The following is a 17,278-nucleotide window of genomic DNA, read 5'->3' as shown; positions in this document are numbered from 1 at the left end:
GCACACAATGCTCAAAATGAAATCGCATTAACGGCAGACCAAGCGAACAGGGTGGAAAAGAGGAATTGACAATAACGCGACGCTCGCTTTGCTCGAAAGCAACTCCATTTCAAATTTCTGCTGCTGAGAAATTTCAAATAAGTAAAATAAAGTAGACTATACTTCGTAAATATTATTAATAAGTAAAAGTGAGCATTTATGCTGTGGCCTGCAAGCGAACAAAATGCCTAAGGAGAAAGCAAAGCCTAGAGCAACAAAAAAACGCAACAAGAAAAACACACAAAAGGAAAATGAAGAGCAAAGAAGCGTCGCTGCCTCGGATGCCACAGCCCCAGTAAACTCCACAAGCTCAATTAATGAAAGTGGAAATGCAGTGGGCCATCAGGCCATGTACACAATACTCTCCAATGCACAATTGAACGAGACATTTCACAAGCGCTACACCAAGGAACTAAAGCAACTGTACTCAAAGGTATGTGACGCCTTTGCATCCGTCCGTCCGCCTGCCTGTATGGCTGTACTAAACGTTTTTTTTGTTTATTTTAGCTCGACCATGAAGCGTTTATGCATACATTCATTGAAATGTTCAAGACTGTGCTAGCCGCTGAGGAGGGCAACGAGTATGGGACCACAGCATTGGCCTTTTGCGCTAAATTCGTGACCAGCTTCGAGGAGGAGACAACACATCCCATATTAGCCGAAACATTTCGCTGGCTCTTATCCGTGAGTGTTTGCTGTACTATTTGTTGACCCGCAGAAAATTGAAACTTTTTCATTTACAGACCATATCTAGCAGCACGCTGATACGTTATCGTATTTGCTTCTTCGTGAATCTCATACTTAAGCATCTGGGGCCTTGTGCGGCGCTGGATGATTCACAGTGTGACCAGATCCTGCAATATATGCTCGAGCGGCTGAAGGACGTCTCGCCGGGCGTGCGTAAGGAGGCAGTGCTAGCAATACAGCGTCTTCAAGTGCCCGATCAGACTGATGATCCCGTGGTGTGCGCTTATCTGTATCATCTAAGCTCGGATCCCTCGCCAGCGGTGCGACAGTGCATTATTAGCTGTATGGGCCGCAATTGCCTCACTGTGCCTCACATACTGCAACGGCTTTCGGATGTGGATGAGAAAGTGCGCAGGCATACGTACATCAACATGTGCACGTATCCTGTGCGCTCCTTCAAGGTGTCGCAGCGCCTAACGCTGCTCGAATGTGGCCTTAACGACAGATCGGACACCGTGCGCAAGAATGTCATCAAGTACATGCTGAAGGCGTGGCAGGAGGCGTACCAGCACAATTATATAGCGCTCACTTCCGCACTTAAGCTGGACTCCAATGAGGAGGAGCTGATGCGCTTTCGCAAAGTGGCGCGGCAAATGCTGCTGGTGATCTTTGAGCAGAATGAGCCCAGGGAACTGCTGGAGCTGCTGCCACTCAGCGAGGACTGCGAGCTGCATCGCTGCATACCCCAAGAAGCGCTCACAGTGGAGCTTGTGCTCTATTGGCAAGTGCTCAGCGAGTATCTGCAGGAGCAGCAGGCGGATGAGTTTGAGCTGGTGCTGCCCGAGCTGAGCGTGTTTTGTGACTATATTAAAAAGTAAGAAAATGGTCTTAAGGATTAACTAATTACTAACTTCAATGCTTAATTGTAGATTCTGTCAGTTCCAAGTGCCCGACATGGACAAGTTTGCGCAATTAGAATTTCAAGGCATGCTGCTGTCGCTGGTGGAGATTTTACGCACCTACGATCTGGGCGATGAGATTGGACGCAACAACTTGCGTGAGCTTATCACACATTTGCTTAAGGAGTGCCAACTGGAGCACAAGATTGTCTTTGTGCTCGTGCGTTGCGTGGAGCAACTGATGCCCGACATGCACAGCTATATGCAGTACTTTATAGACATTACCTACGAGATCTGTGAGTTGAATAAGAAGCAGAACGATCTGGTGCATGATCGCAGTTTGATGGACAAGCTGCTGGTGGGTCAGGATACGGCGCTTGTGATGCGCATCAATTCGCTCAAAGTGAAAATACTTGAGCTCGAAGAGCAGGAGGAGAACTTTGTGCGGCAAAAGGAATACATTAGAGCCAAGGCAGTGAGCGATGAGCGTAATGTTGTTACTGAGGAGTACACAGAGCTAGTTCGTCCGCTCTATGAGCAGCATGGCGAGCTCAATCTGCCCAGCAGGCCCAAACTGTCGAAGCAGGAGCGTGTGCTCAAAGGACTCTACATAGTCTTCTACATGGTCACATCTAAACAAGTGCAAAGCCTCAATCCCAGTCTCTGCAAGCTATATAAGGTGAGCGTCAAGTGGGTCAAGTCAAGTCTATAAATATATTTAAACATCAAATTGCTTTTAGGATTTCATATGCCGCCATTTGGCCTCAACAGAGATGGACATCTGCGAGTGGGCGATCAAGTGTGGCACCACATTTAGTTTGCTTTATGAGCCGTACATCAAGGAGGTTTCCGACGTGATTGTTGATCAGTTTTACAAGGACAACAATCTGCGTTTACTGGAAACGGCTGCCCACTGCATCTTGGAGCTGATCGATCATTATGGCGTCGACTATTTTGCGGACCTAAATTCGAATACTGGCAATAGCCTGGGACAGGCGCCCAAGAACAAGCGCCGTCTGCTGTACACGATGCAGGATTTCTTTGATGGCGAGGACGATCGCAGTCAATCAAGCAGTGATCAGAGCACGGATATCATAGGCATGTTAGGCGTCTATGTGGAGAAGGTGGATTGCAAGGGCATCTTGCTGGTTATAGTGCGTGGACTCTGTCGGCTGGTGCTGCGCGGTCATCTCAACAATCGGCTCGATGTTATGGAAAAGCTGCTCAAGCGCTACTTTAATCCCAAAACGGAGGCCATCGTCAACCAAGTCCTGGGTATGTTCTTTGAAACGATTGTGGCTCAAAGACAACAAAGTATGCTGGTGCCCAGTCTGCTGCCCATTGTGTGGTCCGTGATGAACTGCACCTACGATTCACCGCTGCACGATGTGCAACCCGATCATGTGACTAAATTTTTCATCGATCTAACGGTGCAGGATTCGAGCCCACCCCAAACGCATCTCCACAATCGCATTGCGTTGAGCTTTTTGAATTATATTGAAAACTATTTCACGGAACGCAAGGAAATGTGTCGACTGCTGGCCAAGGAGCTCACAACGCTCAGACTCAATGTGCAGCAATGTCCAGCGCTCAAGAATGAAATGCAGGAGCTGGCCGAGAAACTGCTGCAAGTGAGTAGACATTGCTTATTTATTTCTTTATTTATATTTATGTAAACTATACAATTTTAGAGCGAATTGGAGCCACGCATGATACGCAACATAACAGACTTTCAGGGTCTGCTCAATGGCAGCTTTAATCCGCCTCCAAAGAAGACCACAGAGGAAGGTCAGGAAAGTGATGCTGAGGCAGAGGAGTGTGAAAGCGTCGCAGCAACAACGATATCTACAGCGGAATGTGCAGCGCCTGCGGACATAGAGCCAACGCCCACAGCTGTGGAGACAGTTGCCGAACTGAAAGAGGGACCTGCCGTAGTGGAGAAGCCGGCAGAGCCTGTGCTTACCACCTTTGGTGCGGATAATCAAGTGGGCTTACGCTTTTTACGACGCTCACTGCACAACTCTATTAGCAACTCAGATGCAGAAAGCGTTTGCAGTGCGCACTCGCCAGCAAGGGAGTTGGAAAAGGAGCGTGAGAAAGCCAATGAGCTGAGCAGAAGAAATCTGCGGCGTCCAGAGATGCAGCAACGCATTGAACAAGCAATAGCGCGTGCCTCCAAAACGCCAGAGAAGCCAAGTGAACCAGCTGAGGAATCGACAGTGATACAATGCGAAGACGATTCTGACAAAACGTCCACCAATAAAACACTCACGAATGCAACGCTCACTAAGAAGACGCCCATCAAAAAGACGCCAACTAATAAGCCACCAACTAGTGTTGGCGTTTCAACGCCGGCTTATAAAACGCCTATTAATACAACACAGGAGCAGGTAAATCAAAGATAATTGTATATTTAAAAGAAAAGACAACTGAAGCTTAAATATCTTTTGCAGTGCGATGATTCCGAAATAATAGAAGCCACACCCACGCCGCCAAGGAATAGCACGTTAAACGCAACCAGGTTGCAGGCAAGTCGATCTCGTCTGAGATCGTTGCGTCAAAGAAACACAAGCGGCGTTGGCGCCGCGGCAGGAACAAGTACCGGCAATGGCAACGGCAGCAAAGTGAGTAAAAGGCGCTTGCGCCTGCAGCTCTAAGCAAGAACGAAAGAGAGCGAGGCAGTCAGACAGGCAGGGACTTGGATATGTGTGCCAACTAGCAATTAAGCAATTCATATTTGACATATGTATGCAAGCACATTAAGTGCGCAAAACATTAAATGACAAACTATAAACTTAGCTTAAGTTTTAAACTAAGTTCTTTGAAAAAAAAAAAAACAAAAGTGTAGTTTTCTTTGCTGTCTCGCTGTTAGTTCTTAATTATTTTAACTTTTTTTTATTAACGTCTTTTTTTTTTTTTTTTGCAGCGCAAGGTGCTGCATACGCCTTTACGAAATGGAACGAAGCGTGTGCTACGCAAATCCGTGCATGCCACGCCATCCGCATCACCACGTATTTCGCCTCTGCGCAAACAACTGCGACTGGAACATAAAACGCCTAGAACCAGCAGAGTGGTTAGAAGCGCCGCCAGCACTATCGCCGTACCCCCCAGTGACAAACACACGGCCAGTCCCACGGACAGCAGCAGCTCATCCGTCAAGGAGAACACTGCGCCCAGTCCAGCGGCCAAAACGTCAAGAAAATCCACACCGAAAGCTCGACAGGTGCCCAGAATTGTAATAAGCTCGCCAATGGAGCGCGTCACCACACGTCTGTCGGCCAAGAAGCAGCGTATAAGCTCCACGCTTATGACGCGCAAACGCATGTCCTTGGAGCTCAGCCTCACCGAAGGTCATCCCAAGGAAACCACACCCAAGCGCCTGTGCCCAGGCAGCGGGCGCAGCAGCAGACGTCGCAATTAGCAGCCACCGGATATTGTTATCCGCATTCCCCTTGTCCCCGGTTGCTTTCAGTCTTTTAGTTAACAAGTATTTAGAGTATTAACCATAGATTTTATACCTATTTTTGTGTTTTACGTTCCCCATGTTTGTTCGTTGCACTATGTAAATTTTGTGTACATTGTGTAGTCAGGTTTAAGTATGCTAACATACAATTTTAAAAAAATAAGAGTAATAAATAGATAACAAATTAAATGATCTTTTGCCTGCAGCTAAAAACAAAATGAATCCTTCAAAGGATCAAGACTAAAGTGCCTAACTTTGGACTTGGTAAGGATGTTCAATCTACACTAAGTTCGTTCTGATCCTGTAAAGGACTTAAAAGTTGTACCCATTATCCGAAGCACATGAAATTTTGTTTTTCGCTTCCTGCAAAGCGAAGCCCTTTCTGATAGGCAATGTTATTTTTGGTAGTGTGTGTTCAAATTTAATGGTTGGTGTCTTTGCTAATACGGACAAACAAAACTTGGTGCAAGTTCGTTGCTTAAGTCTTTTTTGTTTACATTTTACTTGGCCAAATATCATTGCAAAACAGTAGTTTTTTAGCGCCTGCTCCCAAGATATCCTTCCAATTCCAAAAGGACACACATTTTCGTACTCCTGGACATCATATCTGTCGATTGCCATACCAGGATGTTCAAAGTTGCCCAACAAAAATTTTGAATAAAATTACAAGGGGGCCAGTCGCAAATGGATCCCTAAAAAAAACAAAGTGCTCCTTTTCTGGAAACTACAAGGACTACCAGATGTCCTTTGGTGTCAAGTAGTGCTCCATTAGAGACTTCAGACAATAATACCAGATTCAAAGGACGAAAGTCCTACAGGAGCCGATGAAAAAATCAGCTTTGTTCGTATGACAGAAAATACGCTCTACTACCCTAATCCTTTGCCAGGAATCAGGACGAAATTTATGTCAAACGATCCTATTTGAAATAGACTACCGACTGACCAAAGGACATCCGGATCGTCCTTGTAGTTTTTGAGATACAGCGGTATTTCCGTTTTTTGGGCATATTTTGCGACAAAAAGACTTGGAAAATTTCCGCTGCTGTTGTTGGCTTATGTAGTTGTTCTTGCTGCTGTTGTTGTTGTTGCTGAATTTGTTGTTGTTGTTTTTCCTCCTGTTGTTGTTGTGCTGGTCTTGTTGTTGTTGCTGCTGTTGTTGTTGTTGTTCTTGTTGTTGTTGTTGTTGTGGTTGTTGTTGTTGTTGTTGCTGTGGCTGCTGTTTGTTGTTCCATCAGCATCAGCAACAAATACAACAACAACAAATACAACAACAACAAATACAGGACAACAACAAATAACGAGCAAAAAATACAACACACAGCAGCAACAAGAAATAAGCAACAACGGCAACAACAACTGACATAAGCCAACACGACGTGTGTTGTGTAATTAAAAGCGAAATTTTCCAAAGTCTTTTGTCGACAATAATATGCCCAAAAAAACGGAAATCACCGCTGTACTCAAAACTAAGGACGATCCGGAATGTCCTTTTGAGGACGATAGCGCTGTTAAAATGAATCGTTGACATAAATTCGTCCTTGATCCTGGCAAGGATTAGGAGCTAGAGGGTATTTTTCTGAGTATAACGAAAAAAGCTGATTTTCTGGCTCCTGTAAAATTTCGTCCTTTGACTGTATATTCTAAATGTCTCTATGAGCCATACTTGGATCACAAAGACATCATGGTAGTCCCTTGTAAAGTTTCTGAGAAAGAGGAGCCACTTTGTGTTTTGGGTCAATTTTTGCGACTGCCCCCTTGTAATTTTATTAAAAATTTTTGTTGGGCAACTTTGAACATCCTGGTATGGCAATCGACAGATATGATGTCCAGGAGTACGAAAATGCGTGTCCTTTTGGAATTGAAAGGATATCTTGGGAGCAGGAGCTAAAAAATTACTGTTTTGCAATGATATTTGCCATGTAGAGTGTAAACAAAAAAAGACTTAAGCAACGAACTTACAACAAAATTGAAATAAAACAAATTTTGATTTTAGTTTATTGTTTTTTATTTTGATTCAGCGGTTGTTTACGAACTACAACTAGAAACACAAGGGAGTGGAGTAGTTCTTGTATTATTAGATAAGTACATCATGAGATTCCTTCATTTTGAGCAGTGATGGAGTTAAGTTGTAGACATATATGTATATATATATAAGTGTATACAATGTATATCTACATGCGGCTTAGAGCTAGTGTGAGGCGAGAACATTAAATGCTTAAAATAATACGATTACAGTTAGAATTAGACGATTATGCAGATGCAGGCGATTGTTTTCAACAGGCACGTGGTGTGTGTGTGTGTGTGTGTGTGGGCGTAGAGCTGTTGGCATTAGAACTAGAGTTTAATGCCCTTGAGCTTAACGGCCGTAGTATGCAGATCCCAATCCTGTTGGTGCAGTGCATCAAAGGCAGCGGAGAGACTTAGATTGGCCTCGGCGAGTATATTTTGAAGTTTGATCAGCTTGATAGACTTGTGTACATCCCAATTAATGAACTCCAGGGCGCTCAGGCAGCGCGTAGGCGTGCTCTGTAAACAGAAACAAATATTTAGACTAACGATACAACAGAATTAGGTCTTGATGGCTACTCACATCCTTGCCCAGCACTTTGACCATGATGCGCACTTCGTCTGAGTCAACGCCACGCTCGCAGCCGCGTGGCTTCTTGTCCGAGAACTCCAGCAAATCCTCACAGCTTACCGAATTGGAGTCGGCTAAGCGTGTGGCGCGTGATGCAAAGTACTCCGCCTCCGTTTGCTGCTTAACTGGCGCCGCAGGAGCGACAGTTGTGGGCACAGCGGGAGCAACAGCTGTTGGCACAGCAGGCGCAACAGATGTGGGCACAGCGGGAGCAACAGCTGTCGGCACTGCAGCAGCAGCAGCTACATTGCCATTCAGCTCCTGGCTGAAGCTGCTGCGATTCATGGCCAGATTGACAGAGGCGCGCACCTTCTTAAAGAGCGCATTGGCCGCCAGCTCGTTGTCCGCGCTGTTTAGACGCATGGCAGTTACGCTCTCTGTCGGCGGCACTGTTCCCTGGTTGTCCAAGGCGCTGACGCTGCTGCTGCTGCTGTTGGCCGCCAGCGGTTTGTCCAGATTGCGTAGCTCATCATCATTGACATAAAGTCCAGAGATTTGAGCGGGCTCAAAGCCCACGTCCTTGCTTTTGTGATAGTGCTCCTTTTGTATGGAGAAGTTATAGAAGCCATCGGTTACATCCGGAGACTGCAGACCCGCATCACGACTCTTATCCGCCTCCAGTATGGACTCGAACTGCAGCGATGCGCTGTCCGTCAATCCCGCTGCATCCGCTGGCGTTAGCTTGTCCAGATTCTGATAGGTGTGTCCACCAGTGGATTCACCCGCCAGCGCAGGCATATTCTCATACTCACGCGCCTCCGAAGTGCGTCGACGCACGCTATTGGAACGCACTGCAGCCACAACTTCCAGCGAATGCGTAGACTGCGACTGCTGCTGCTGGTGCTGTGGAGCAGCTGGTTCTGCGCCAGCGGGCTGACTGGCCTCCTCGGCAAAGTCGGTGAGCTTGCTGAGCGTACGTTGCACACCATTCGCTGGTATAATGAGCGGATACTTGCGCACATGCCGCTTGGCACTTGTCTTCACCTGCTTCTTGCCCTCGCGCGATGGCAACGGCAAGGGATTGCCATCGGCTGGCTCCGGGAACTTGTAGCTGGCATGCGTTAGATAGCTGGGACTCTCGCAGGCCTCGCTAGAGTTGCACTGGCTGTCCTCCTGCTGTCTGCTGCTGGCCTGCTCGGCACGCCGCACTCGCTGCACAGCTCCTCGGGTTGGCAATGTCATGGGGCGTGGCGGTTGCTGTGAAGTGCGCACCTCTGGCGCAGCTGCAAGTGGAGCTGGCTCCACGGGTTGGCTCAGCTGGCTGCCCAAGCGACGCGGCAGTGTCTTGGCATTCATCAGCTCGAACTCATCCGTGTCCATGTGACGCAGCAGCGTCGCCGCCGGACTGGGCCCAATGTCCAGCATGCCCTTGCGCTCAATCAGACTGTTGTATGCCTCGCGACCGTCGTCGCCTATCAAAGACTGTGGGAACGAACAAAATAGGGACAACATAATTTAATAATAATAAATAATAAATGTAAAATTGCATGTATTAAAAATCAACAATTAAACTAAACAAAAAGTGGGCATAAACAATCCTATCCAATGGTTTTTTTTCAGCTAGCCATACTGCTCTATAAATTAAATAGCTTACAATTCAAAAATATCGCTTATTCGTTTTTTCTCAAGTAATTTATTTGAATGGCATTAAACACTTTTTTCACTTTGTTTATTTTGATTACCAATTTGAAATTGTTTTGGTTCTTAGAATTGCAAAACGTTTTGTTTTGGTTTTTTTTTATATAAATTTTAGGTTTCCATGCATATTTGTATATAACTCTTAGTAAAAGTTTCAACTTCTCAATATCGTATTTAATTCCGTTTAAGAAACGCTTCAAACGCATTTAGAATATCATTTCTGAGTTTTAATAATAAATAGGTATATGAATATGTATATGAATTTATAATTACGCGTATGTATATAAACTTTTTGTATATAATTTTACTTTCATTTTCATTTCGTTCCATTAGGTTTTTAATTAATAAATGCATAGTATGCGATAAATCTTTTCTGTTTTGTTGTTATATATAATAAGTTCATGCAAATATTTTTCTATATAAAAAATTTGTAGCCCATAGCTCAACTTTGATTACATTAGGTAAGTATAGTATATATAGTATATTAAAGTAGTTTAGAAGAGGGTTCCGTTTTGCTTATAAATATCAAGAGTTTGATTGGGCGTCACCATGATGGGGATTACCATTCTCACATAGTATAGTAAAAAATGCAAGCGTAAGGATATGGCACATAAAACATTTGCAATATGTACGAGTTATTTGTATTTGTATTTTAAGTTTTTAGCTTTAATTGGACAACTTTTAAGAATTGGTTAAGTTTTGAAGTGTGTTTTGGTTTTTGTTGTCGGTGAAGGGATTGTCAACGGTAGAGAGTGAGTATGACGACTGCATTGGTATCTGTGTGGGTGTCAGAGTGTGTGTGTGGCCCAGTTAGTTTATATAGATGAGGTGTTCACTGCTGGCCAAGTGTATGAGTTTTGGTAATACTGTTGGCATAGAGTTTAAGTTTTGTATTGTTTAACAACACCGACAACCAAGCTCGGTTTTTGGTTTAATTATTTATTTAATTCATTAGTTAGTTAGTTAGTTTTTCTTATTAATTTCAGAGTGAGCAAGCCTTGTGCTGGAAGCCTTAGGGTTAACGAGTCTTTAATAATTATTCATTTTTATTTCTTATATTTCTTTGTATTGCCTTTGCGTATTGCTTATTGTTGTTGTTGTTTGCTTTGTTTTGTTTTGTTTTGTTGTGTTGTAACTGTAACTGTTTCTAAGTAACTGTAGTTGTAATTATTATCTGTTCTGAGAGGTCTTCCGTGATTTCGAAATTAAGGCACACACTCTCAAAAAATATGCTCAAATCCACAAAAGTTTTTCTATAAATATATATTTCTCATTATTTGTTTTAGTTTTTTTTTTTTGTAGGCTGCAAATATTTCTGCAATTTACTTTTCCGACCGACCGACGCACACACACACGAATACACACACACGTTATACCAGCTGCAATTCCAATGCCAGGCGAGGGTGAGGCTAATCCCCCACTGCGCTTAGTCCGACATCACATGTCCGAATAGTAAATTGAGAACATATTTGAGCATTTTCCTTAGTTATGGCGCCGGGCTGGGCGGAATGCGCGGCGCAGTGAATTCACGGCGGAACTGAAACTCATCGCCGCTCTCGGTGCTAGAGCTGGAGCTGCTGTCGCTTGAGCCCGCTATGGCTGTGGTGGTCACCAGGGGCAGCTGCTTTGGTGGTGGCAGCTGCTGCTGAGTTGGACGCCAGTGCAGCTCGTGCTGCTTTAAGGCGGACGCGTGTATTTTCTCCGGCCAATGGAACTCTGTGGGCCGTTGCGGCTTTAGTTGGGGCAGCGACTGCGGCTGTGCATCCGGTGAGCTGCCCACAAAGTGGCTCGACGTGGGACTCTTGCCCGTGAGGCGCGTTATATCAAACTCATGCAACGCTGTGGTGCCGCCACTCATGGGGCGCGTCACTGCAGCAGAGGCGCTGCGATAAGTGGCCACTGCCGAGCTGGCGGCTGAGGAGGAGCCGGATCCAGAGCTGAGTTTCTGCGTTGTGCTGGGCGCCAGCAGCGCCTGTTGATGGGGTGCATAGTTATTGCCCGGGCCACGTCCGCCAAAGTCATAGATGCGCTCCTCGTAGTGGAACTGCTCGTAGCCACTGGGCCGCTGGAAGCTGCGCCTATTCCCGCCCAGATTGTAGTGTGGCGCTGACTTGATGCTCGAGTTGGAGCCGTACAGCTGACGCGGCGATACAATGGACTCGCGCTCATCCTGGCAGGCGGACTGCACTTGGCGACTGAGTCCAGGGCGGCGACGGCGGCAGAGCGAGCTGCTGGAACTGGCGGCGGCCACACGTGCGCGTATATCGCACTCGGAGCGCGCCAGACTGGGCTTGTGGCTGGAGTGCGCCTCGTCGCCGCTGGAGCTGCTTGAGCTGGAGTCGAGCGTCATGGGATTGTAGCTGAGGCGACGCAGCGTGCGTGCGCGCACGGAACGCGGCTTGTAGGATGCACTGCGTCGCGGCAGCGGCATTGGCAGTGGGAGTGCCGTCGACGGCGGCGGCTGGAAGCTCTCGTTGAAGGAAGTGGAGCGCTGGCGATAGCTCTTGGTATAGATGGAGTTGCTGCTGGCGCCCAGTGCAGACTTAACGGGCGAGGCGCTTGCCAGGAGCTGCTTGGTGTGGCCATTGCCAAAGCGTTCGTAGCCGCCGCCGCCGCCGCTTACTACGGGCGGCGCACTGTACAGTGGTTCACCCTTCATGGAGAAGTAGCTCTCCTGTGGGCTGTAGCTGCTCTTCTGGCTGCTGCGCCGCGACAGCGAGATGTTGGTATCCCGCGAGGCGAAGCCCGTGTCCGGCGTGCTGCTGCGCTTGTCCTCGAGCAGCTTCTGCTCCTGCAACTGTTGTCCTTGCAGCTGCGCCTGGTTGTGCATATACTGCAGATGCTTGTCCAGATGACTGGTGGCCGCATTGAAGTCGAACATGGTCTGCACGCCATTGCTGTAGCTGTAACTGTAAACGGCGGACTTCAAGCTGCCCGAGGCGCTGCCAATGCCGTCGTCCAGCGAGCCGGGACGCAGCGATGCCGTCGCCGAGGGCAGCTGATCATTGAGCATTGTCTCGTTGGAGTCGCTCTTGTCCAGCTCCGTGTACGTGTGCATAAAGTCCAGATTGAGCGCCTTCAATGTCTTCTCAATATCCATAATATTCTCGTTAATGTTTGCCTGGCTCGACTCCTCCGCCTCCGCCTCCAGCTGCAGCTCTAGCTCCAAGCCGCGCTGTCTGTTCAACGGACGACTTAGAATCTCGCGTGACTTTTCAAAGAGAAAGTCCGAGCTCTCCTTGTCAAAGATGGGCACGCGCAGCTCCGAGCTGTGCTTGATCTCGCTCAAGCTACGAAATCTCTGCTAGATCGCGATGAGCGGGAGAACGTAACGGAAAAATAACAACGCAAAGCAAAAGAAAACCAAAAGCAAAACAACGTGTGAAACAAAAAGGGTCAAGGGAAATGAACGATTTGGTCAACGTCGTGAACGATTTGTGAGAGAGAAATAGAGAGAGAGAGAGCAGAGAGTGTGGAGAGTATTAGAGAATCAGCGCCAACTATGCAAACTAAATCTATTGCCTATTCATATATCTATAGCTTAATGCTAGTGCCACTCACCTGTATATCCGGTATGCTCTGCAGTTCCTCCGTAAAGTTCTTCTTCTTGGAGAAGGGCGAGGCAGTGCCGTGAGTGGGCGTTAAGTTGCCGCTGGCGCCGCCAGCGCTGCTGCTTGACTTGTCGCCGCCGCCGCCGCTTAGATGCGGAAAACGAAAGCTAAACTTGCGCTTGGGACTGTGCGTGGGTGGAGCATGATCCGACACCAGATCAATCATTGATCTGCAATTCAAACAGTTGGTCAATCAATTAATAAATCAGCTAATCAAAAACTCACCTGGCGCTGATTTCGTTTGCCATTTCTATGGCATGATTAAGTATCTTCTCATCCTTCACCGAAATGGGCTTGACAGTGCCTGTGCTGGTTTTCTTCTTGGACAAGCTGGGCAGCAGGCTATGGCCATGCTTGTTGCCATTGCTGTCGCCGCTCTTGTGCCCAAACTTGGCCGACAGCTCGGCGAATTCGTTTTTCGTATTCATGCGATCAAAGTCTGGCGACTTGGGCTGGCCGCCCGAGGCGCCGCTTATTGAGCCAAACATAGAATTGATTTCATCCAAAAGCGAGGGACCAAAGTCCAGCTTGTCGCCGGTGATCTCATCGTCCGAGATCTCGTGGTATTCATGCAGTTCGTCGGTTTGACTGCGCGACTTGGCGCGCCAATGGGACTCGGAGTGCAGACTCTTGCCGTCTGCTCCGGCTCCGGGGTAATTATTGTTCTGTAGCGCGTAGGCGAGCTGCTCCTCGTCCAGTTTGTGCGAGGCAAAGGGATTGGTGGAGCTGGCAAAGTCAAACGAGCTCTGTCCATTGCTGGCAATGAGCTTAGGTGTGTGCTCCGTGGAGGGAATAAACGTGGGATTCATGGAGCTACCAGCACCGCCTTCCGGAAAATAACCGCTGGCAGTCTGCAACGAGTCCGGACTGGTAGGCGTCGGCGGCAGCAGCAGCGGCGTCTGTTCAATGTCCTCCGAGGGCTTATACGGCGTTACAATCTGCTTGGGCACGTGGTTATACTGCATGTAGAATCGAACATAAGCTGGAGCTGGATAAGCAATGGAACTGATGATACTTACGTTCTGTGAGCTGCCGAGGAAGGCGATGTCGCCAAAGGTGGCGCCATCAATGCCCACGTGTCCGGTGTGCTTGAAGTCGTTCTGCGGCTTGGAAATCATCTCGGTGCGCAGTTTGCGCTTGCTAATGCGATGATCGCCCACACGGCTGAATGCATCGCGATTGGAGCTGGGCAGACCCTCTAGGAAGGCCACCGTGTTCGAGGGATTGAAGTAGCCTGTCTTGCCCGTGCTCAGCACGCCCTTCCAGAAGGGAGTGCCCGTATTGCGATCGAGTACGGTGATTATATCACCTTGGCGATAGAGCAGATGATCCTTCTTGGGTTCCGTGCAGTTGACCACGGCTTTGAGCTGCTCCGGCTTCATGTCTGGCAGCTGCTCGTAAATCTCACTAAACTTGGGACGCTTGGCGGCATCGTCCTGCCAGCACTTCATCATAAGCGTATAGTACTCACGCGGACAGCAGTCGGGCTGCTCCAGGCGCTGATAGTTGGGTGCATCGATTGCTTCGAGTATCTGCAGTCCGGTTAACGCTGCCCAGGGCTGAAAGCCGTACGAGAACATCTCCCACAAACAAACGCCATACGCCCAGACATCCGACGCATTGGTGAAGCGCAAGTAGTTGATGCACTCTGGTGCACACCACGCAATGGGCAGCTTTAGATTCACATTGAAGTTGGTCTTGTAGTAGTCCTTGCCCACGCCCAAGGCGCGCGACAGCCCAAAGTCCGAAATCTTCACCTTGTCCTTGCTAAACACTAGTATATTCCTGGCAGCCAAATCCCTGTGTATGAGACGCTTCTGCTCCAGATAGCTCATGCCATTGCAGATCTGCAGCGCAAACTCGCAGAGCGTGGGTATGGTAAGGAAGCTGACGCGCAAGCCGGAGTCCTTAAGGCACTCGAGTAAGGAACGTAAATGCGCCAGCTCGGTGACCAGCATCAGTGAGTCCGTTGCCAGCACGACGCCATACAGACGCACAATATTCTCATGCTCAATCGAGTGCATGATTGCCGCCTCCTTGAGAAACTCCATGGGGTTCGACTGCATGCGCTCGCGGCACAAGCACTTGATGGCCACTTGTATCTAGAGAGAGATCATAATCAAATTAATGAGCAAGTCAAGTAGGACTGGGGGGCTCTTACCCTTTCGCTGCCATTGGTCCAGACGCCCTGCTGCACAATGCCAAACTCCCCAATGCCCAGCTGCTTGTTGACGCTTATGGAGTCAGCTGGTATTATGTGCTTGTTGTTGGGCACCTTGCTGCCCGGGGAGTTGCCATCAGCGCCGCCATTGCGCGACGCTGTGGCCGTCGCTGCTGCTGTGCTGCCTTCGTTAAGCGTGCCCAGACCGAAGTTGCCGCCAGCGCCATCCTCTCGCTTCACAATGGTGGCGGGCGCCTGCAGCAGCCGCTTGATTTTGCTGAGGTAACTGTGGGGGAAGTGCTTCTCATAGAATTTACGCAGACGGCGGATTTCCGGACGCGACAGTCCAATGCAACGTAAATCCTCATCCGCTGCATATTTAAATTGTGCGGCATTTGTTATTTTTAATTCGTTTCTGCGCCAAATAGAGCGTAAACAAAGAGTTGGGGAAAACAGAGGAAATGAGTTAATATTATGACAAAACACTTTAAAAACGTTTTCTTTTTTTTTATAATTCGGTCCCAACTTCGCTTTTAAGCGTTTGCAGCATTTTGATTAATTTAAGTTTCCAACGAAAAGAGTTGTGAATCATTTTTGCGTCATTCTTGGGTAGCAATTCAAATGAAGTTAACATTTTCTACCTACTTTGTAGCTTCATTTGGTCATTTGGAATTTTTGTTTTATGTCTTTTTCTTTCGCTTTGCTTTTGCTCATTGAAATCATTTAATTTGGGTCAGAGAACTTACTTGATGGCATTGTAGTACTGCTGCAGTTCGGACTCGGTGAGGAATTCATATAAATCAATTTGTGGGCACTCTGGAAGATACAGATACATACTATATAAATATATAAAAATAAATACACATATTTAAACTTAAGTATGCAAGCTGCGTAGCTGCCGAAGCACCAGCAGTCCCAACAACAGCTGCGCTCCATAAACTTGCATATGTATGCGTGTGCGTATGTTTGTGTGTATATCGTATGCGGGTGTTTTATAGATTCCCAACACCCACGAGAAAAAGAGATGTGCCACCAACAAGCATGTGTAGTTTACCGACTTTACATTCCCATTCATAAGCAGCAACGCCCGCGCCTTCGCACTCATTCAAAAGTAGCCTTAAAAATATATTTTCATTTCTTTATCGCCTATTCCCCCAACGCACATACGCTCGTCATGTTCACATTCTTTACACACACACACACATGCACACAACATTCTGATTGCTGCTGCTGTTGTTGTTGTTCTTGCGGCCTCAGTCGCAGTCGCCGTCATCCCGCAGCGATTGTCATTTTCATGTTTTTGTTTGCTTTCGTAAAGGAAACAAAACAGCACTTATACATATGTTCGTAAAGTGGTGTGTCTGTGTGTGTGTGCACTGTTTGCTGATAATGTCTTTAACCCTGGATTTGCAATTTGAGTCATTATTGAGATAATAAATTCAATGGAAAACGTCAACATCCGTTTGTTTGCCAATTCCAATTGCACACACACGAAGCACACATGCACACATTATCACATTCAAGACTGCATATTTTACAGTTAACTGTAATTGATCGCGTGTGCACTAATGGCATTATTTGCACTCAAATTGATTAAGATTTCCCGCAGGATTACTTGCTGTCCTTGAATTTGCAAAATAAAATCGATCGGCCAATACACACACTCGTTTACACAGGCACACACACACACACAGTTACAATTGCGTTGCAGCAAGCGGACGCTGATTTTTTCAGCATTGAAAACACACTCATTACGTTTGTTCACAAACACTTTTCACTATTTTTCAACTGCTGGTCCATCATTCCACATTTCCTTTATATTTTATGGCACTGGAATTGCTTTTTTAACTCAATTCTTACCCATTTTATTTTCGCGTCTGCATTGTTTTTCTTCGCATCTCCTAAGCAGTGTGACCAACTAACGCAATGCTGACAATGCACTTTATAATACCAAGAAAAGTTACGCTCGTGTCATCCAGCGCAATTGCATTTAAAACACCGGTTGAAATTACATTTTCAAATTAACGGCTAAACGTTTGAATTCAAAAAAAGCAACTAGTAAACTGGAAGCATATTGTATTCATTTAAATAAATTCATTGCAATATAGGTAAATCGTGATACAATAAAAATGTATAATAAAT

The 17,278-nt window shown here is 46.9% G+C and overlaps 2 protein-coding genes across 3 annotated transcripts; one reads left to right on the top strand and one right to left on the bottom strand.

The window, feature by feature from the left end:
* Positions 1 to 70: 70 nt before the first annotated feature.
* Positions 71 to 5,256, top strand: LOC108596084 (condensin complex subunit 3). The gene is made up of 8 exons (XM_017981502.1): positions 71 to 472; positions 547 to 723; positions 783 to 1,600; positions 1,656 to 2,304; positions 2,366 to 3,256; positions 3,317 to 4,015; positions 4,079 to 4,249; positions 4,552 to 5,256. Exons 1-8 carry the CDS (start codon positions 224 to 226, stop codon positions 5,044 to 5,046), a joined length of 4,149 nt encoding a protein of 1,382 aa, XP_017836991.1. The 5' UTR covers positions 71 to 223; the 3' UTR covers positions 5,047 to 5,256.
* A 1,830-nt stretch (positions 5,257 to 7,086) lies between these two features.
* Positions 7,087 to 17,041, bottom strand: LOC108596083 (activated Cdc42 kinase-like). 2 transcript variants are annotated; one of them, XM_017981501.1, is made up of 8 exons: positions 16,997 to 17,041; positions 15,883 to 15,952; positions 15,137 to 15,551; positions 13,995 to 15,077; positions 13,201 to 13,934; positions 12,926 to 13,145; positions 7,679 to 9,148; positions 7,087 to 7,614 (listed from the first exon to the last, which is right to left on the bottom strand). In XM_017981501.1, exons 1-8 carry the CDS (start codon positions 16,998 to 17,000, stop codon positions 7,423 to 7,425), a joined length of 4,188 nt encoding a protein of 1,395 aa, XP_017836990.1. In that variant the 5' UTR covers positions 17,001 to 17,041; the 3' UTR covers positions 7,087 to 7,422. The 2 variants fall into 2 exon arrangements, with proteins under 2 accessions (XP_017836990.1, XP_017836989.1); XM_017981500.1 differs by lacking the exons at positions 7,087 to 7,614; positions 7,679 to 9,148 and adding an exon at positions 10,664 to 12,665.
* Between the last annotated feature and the right edge of the window lie 237 nt (positions 17,042 to 17,278).

The sequence above is a fragment of the Drosophila busckii genome, chromosome 2R, assembly GCF_011750605.1.
Source record: "Drosophila busckii strain San Diego stock center, stock number 13000-0081.31 chromosome 2R, ASM1175060v1, whole genome shotgun sequence".
Classification (NCBI taxonomy): Eukaryota; Metazoa; Arthropoda; class Insecta; order Diptera; family Drosophilidae; genus Drosophila; species Drosophila busckii.
Note: the sequence above shows the minus strand (reverse complement) of the source record. Positions and strands in the feature narration are given on the sequence as shown.

Coding starts and splice junctions, on each gene's coding strand:
- LOC108596084 (XM_017981502.1), top strand. CDS start 224: ATGCCTAAGGAGAAAGCAAAGCCTAGAGCAACAAAAAAACGCAACAAG. Junction 1,601..1,655: donor TTTTGTGACTATATTAAAAA/GTAAGAAAATGG, acceptor GCTTAATTGTAG/ATTCTGTCAGTTCCAAGTGC. Junction 3,257..3,316: donor TGGCCGAGAAACTGCTGCAA/GTGAGTAGACAT, acceptor ATACAATTTTAG/AGCGAATTGGAGCCACGCAT.
- LOC108596083 (XM_017981500.1), bottom strand. Junction 15,552..15,882: donor CAGTACTACAATGCCATCAA/GTAAGTTCTCTG, acceptor TATTTGGCGCAG/AAACGAATTAAAAATAACAA. Junction 13,146..13,200: donor GCAAACGAAATCAGCGCCAG/GTGAGTTTTTGA, acceptor TTTGAATTGCAG/ATCAATGATTGATCTGGTGT.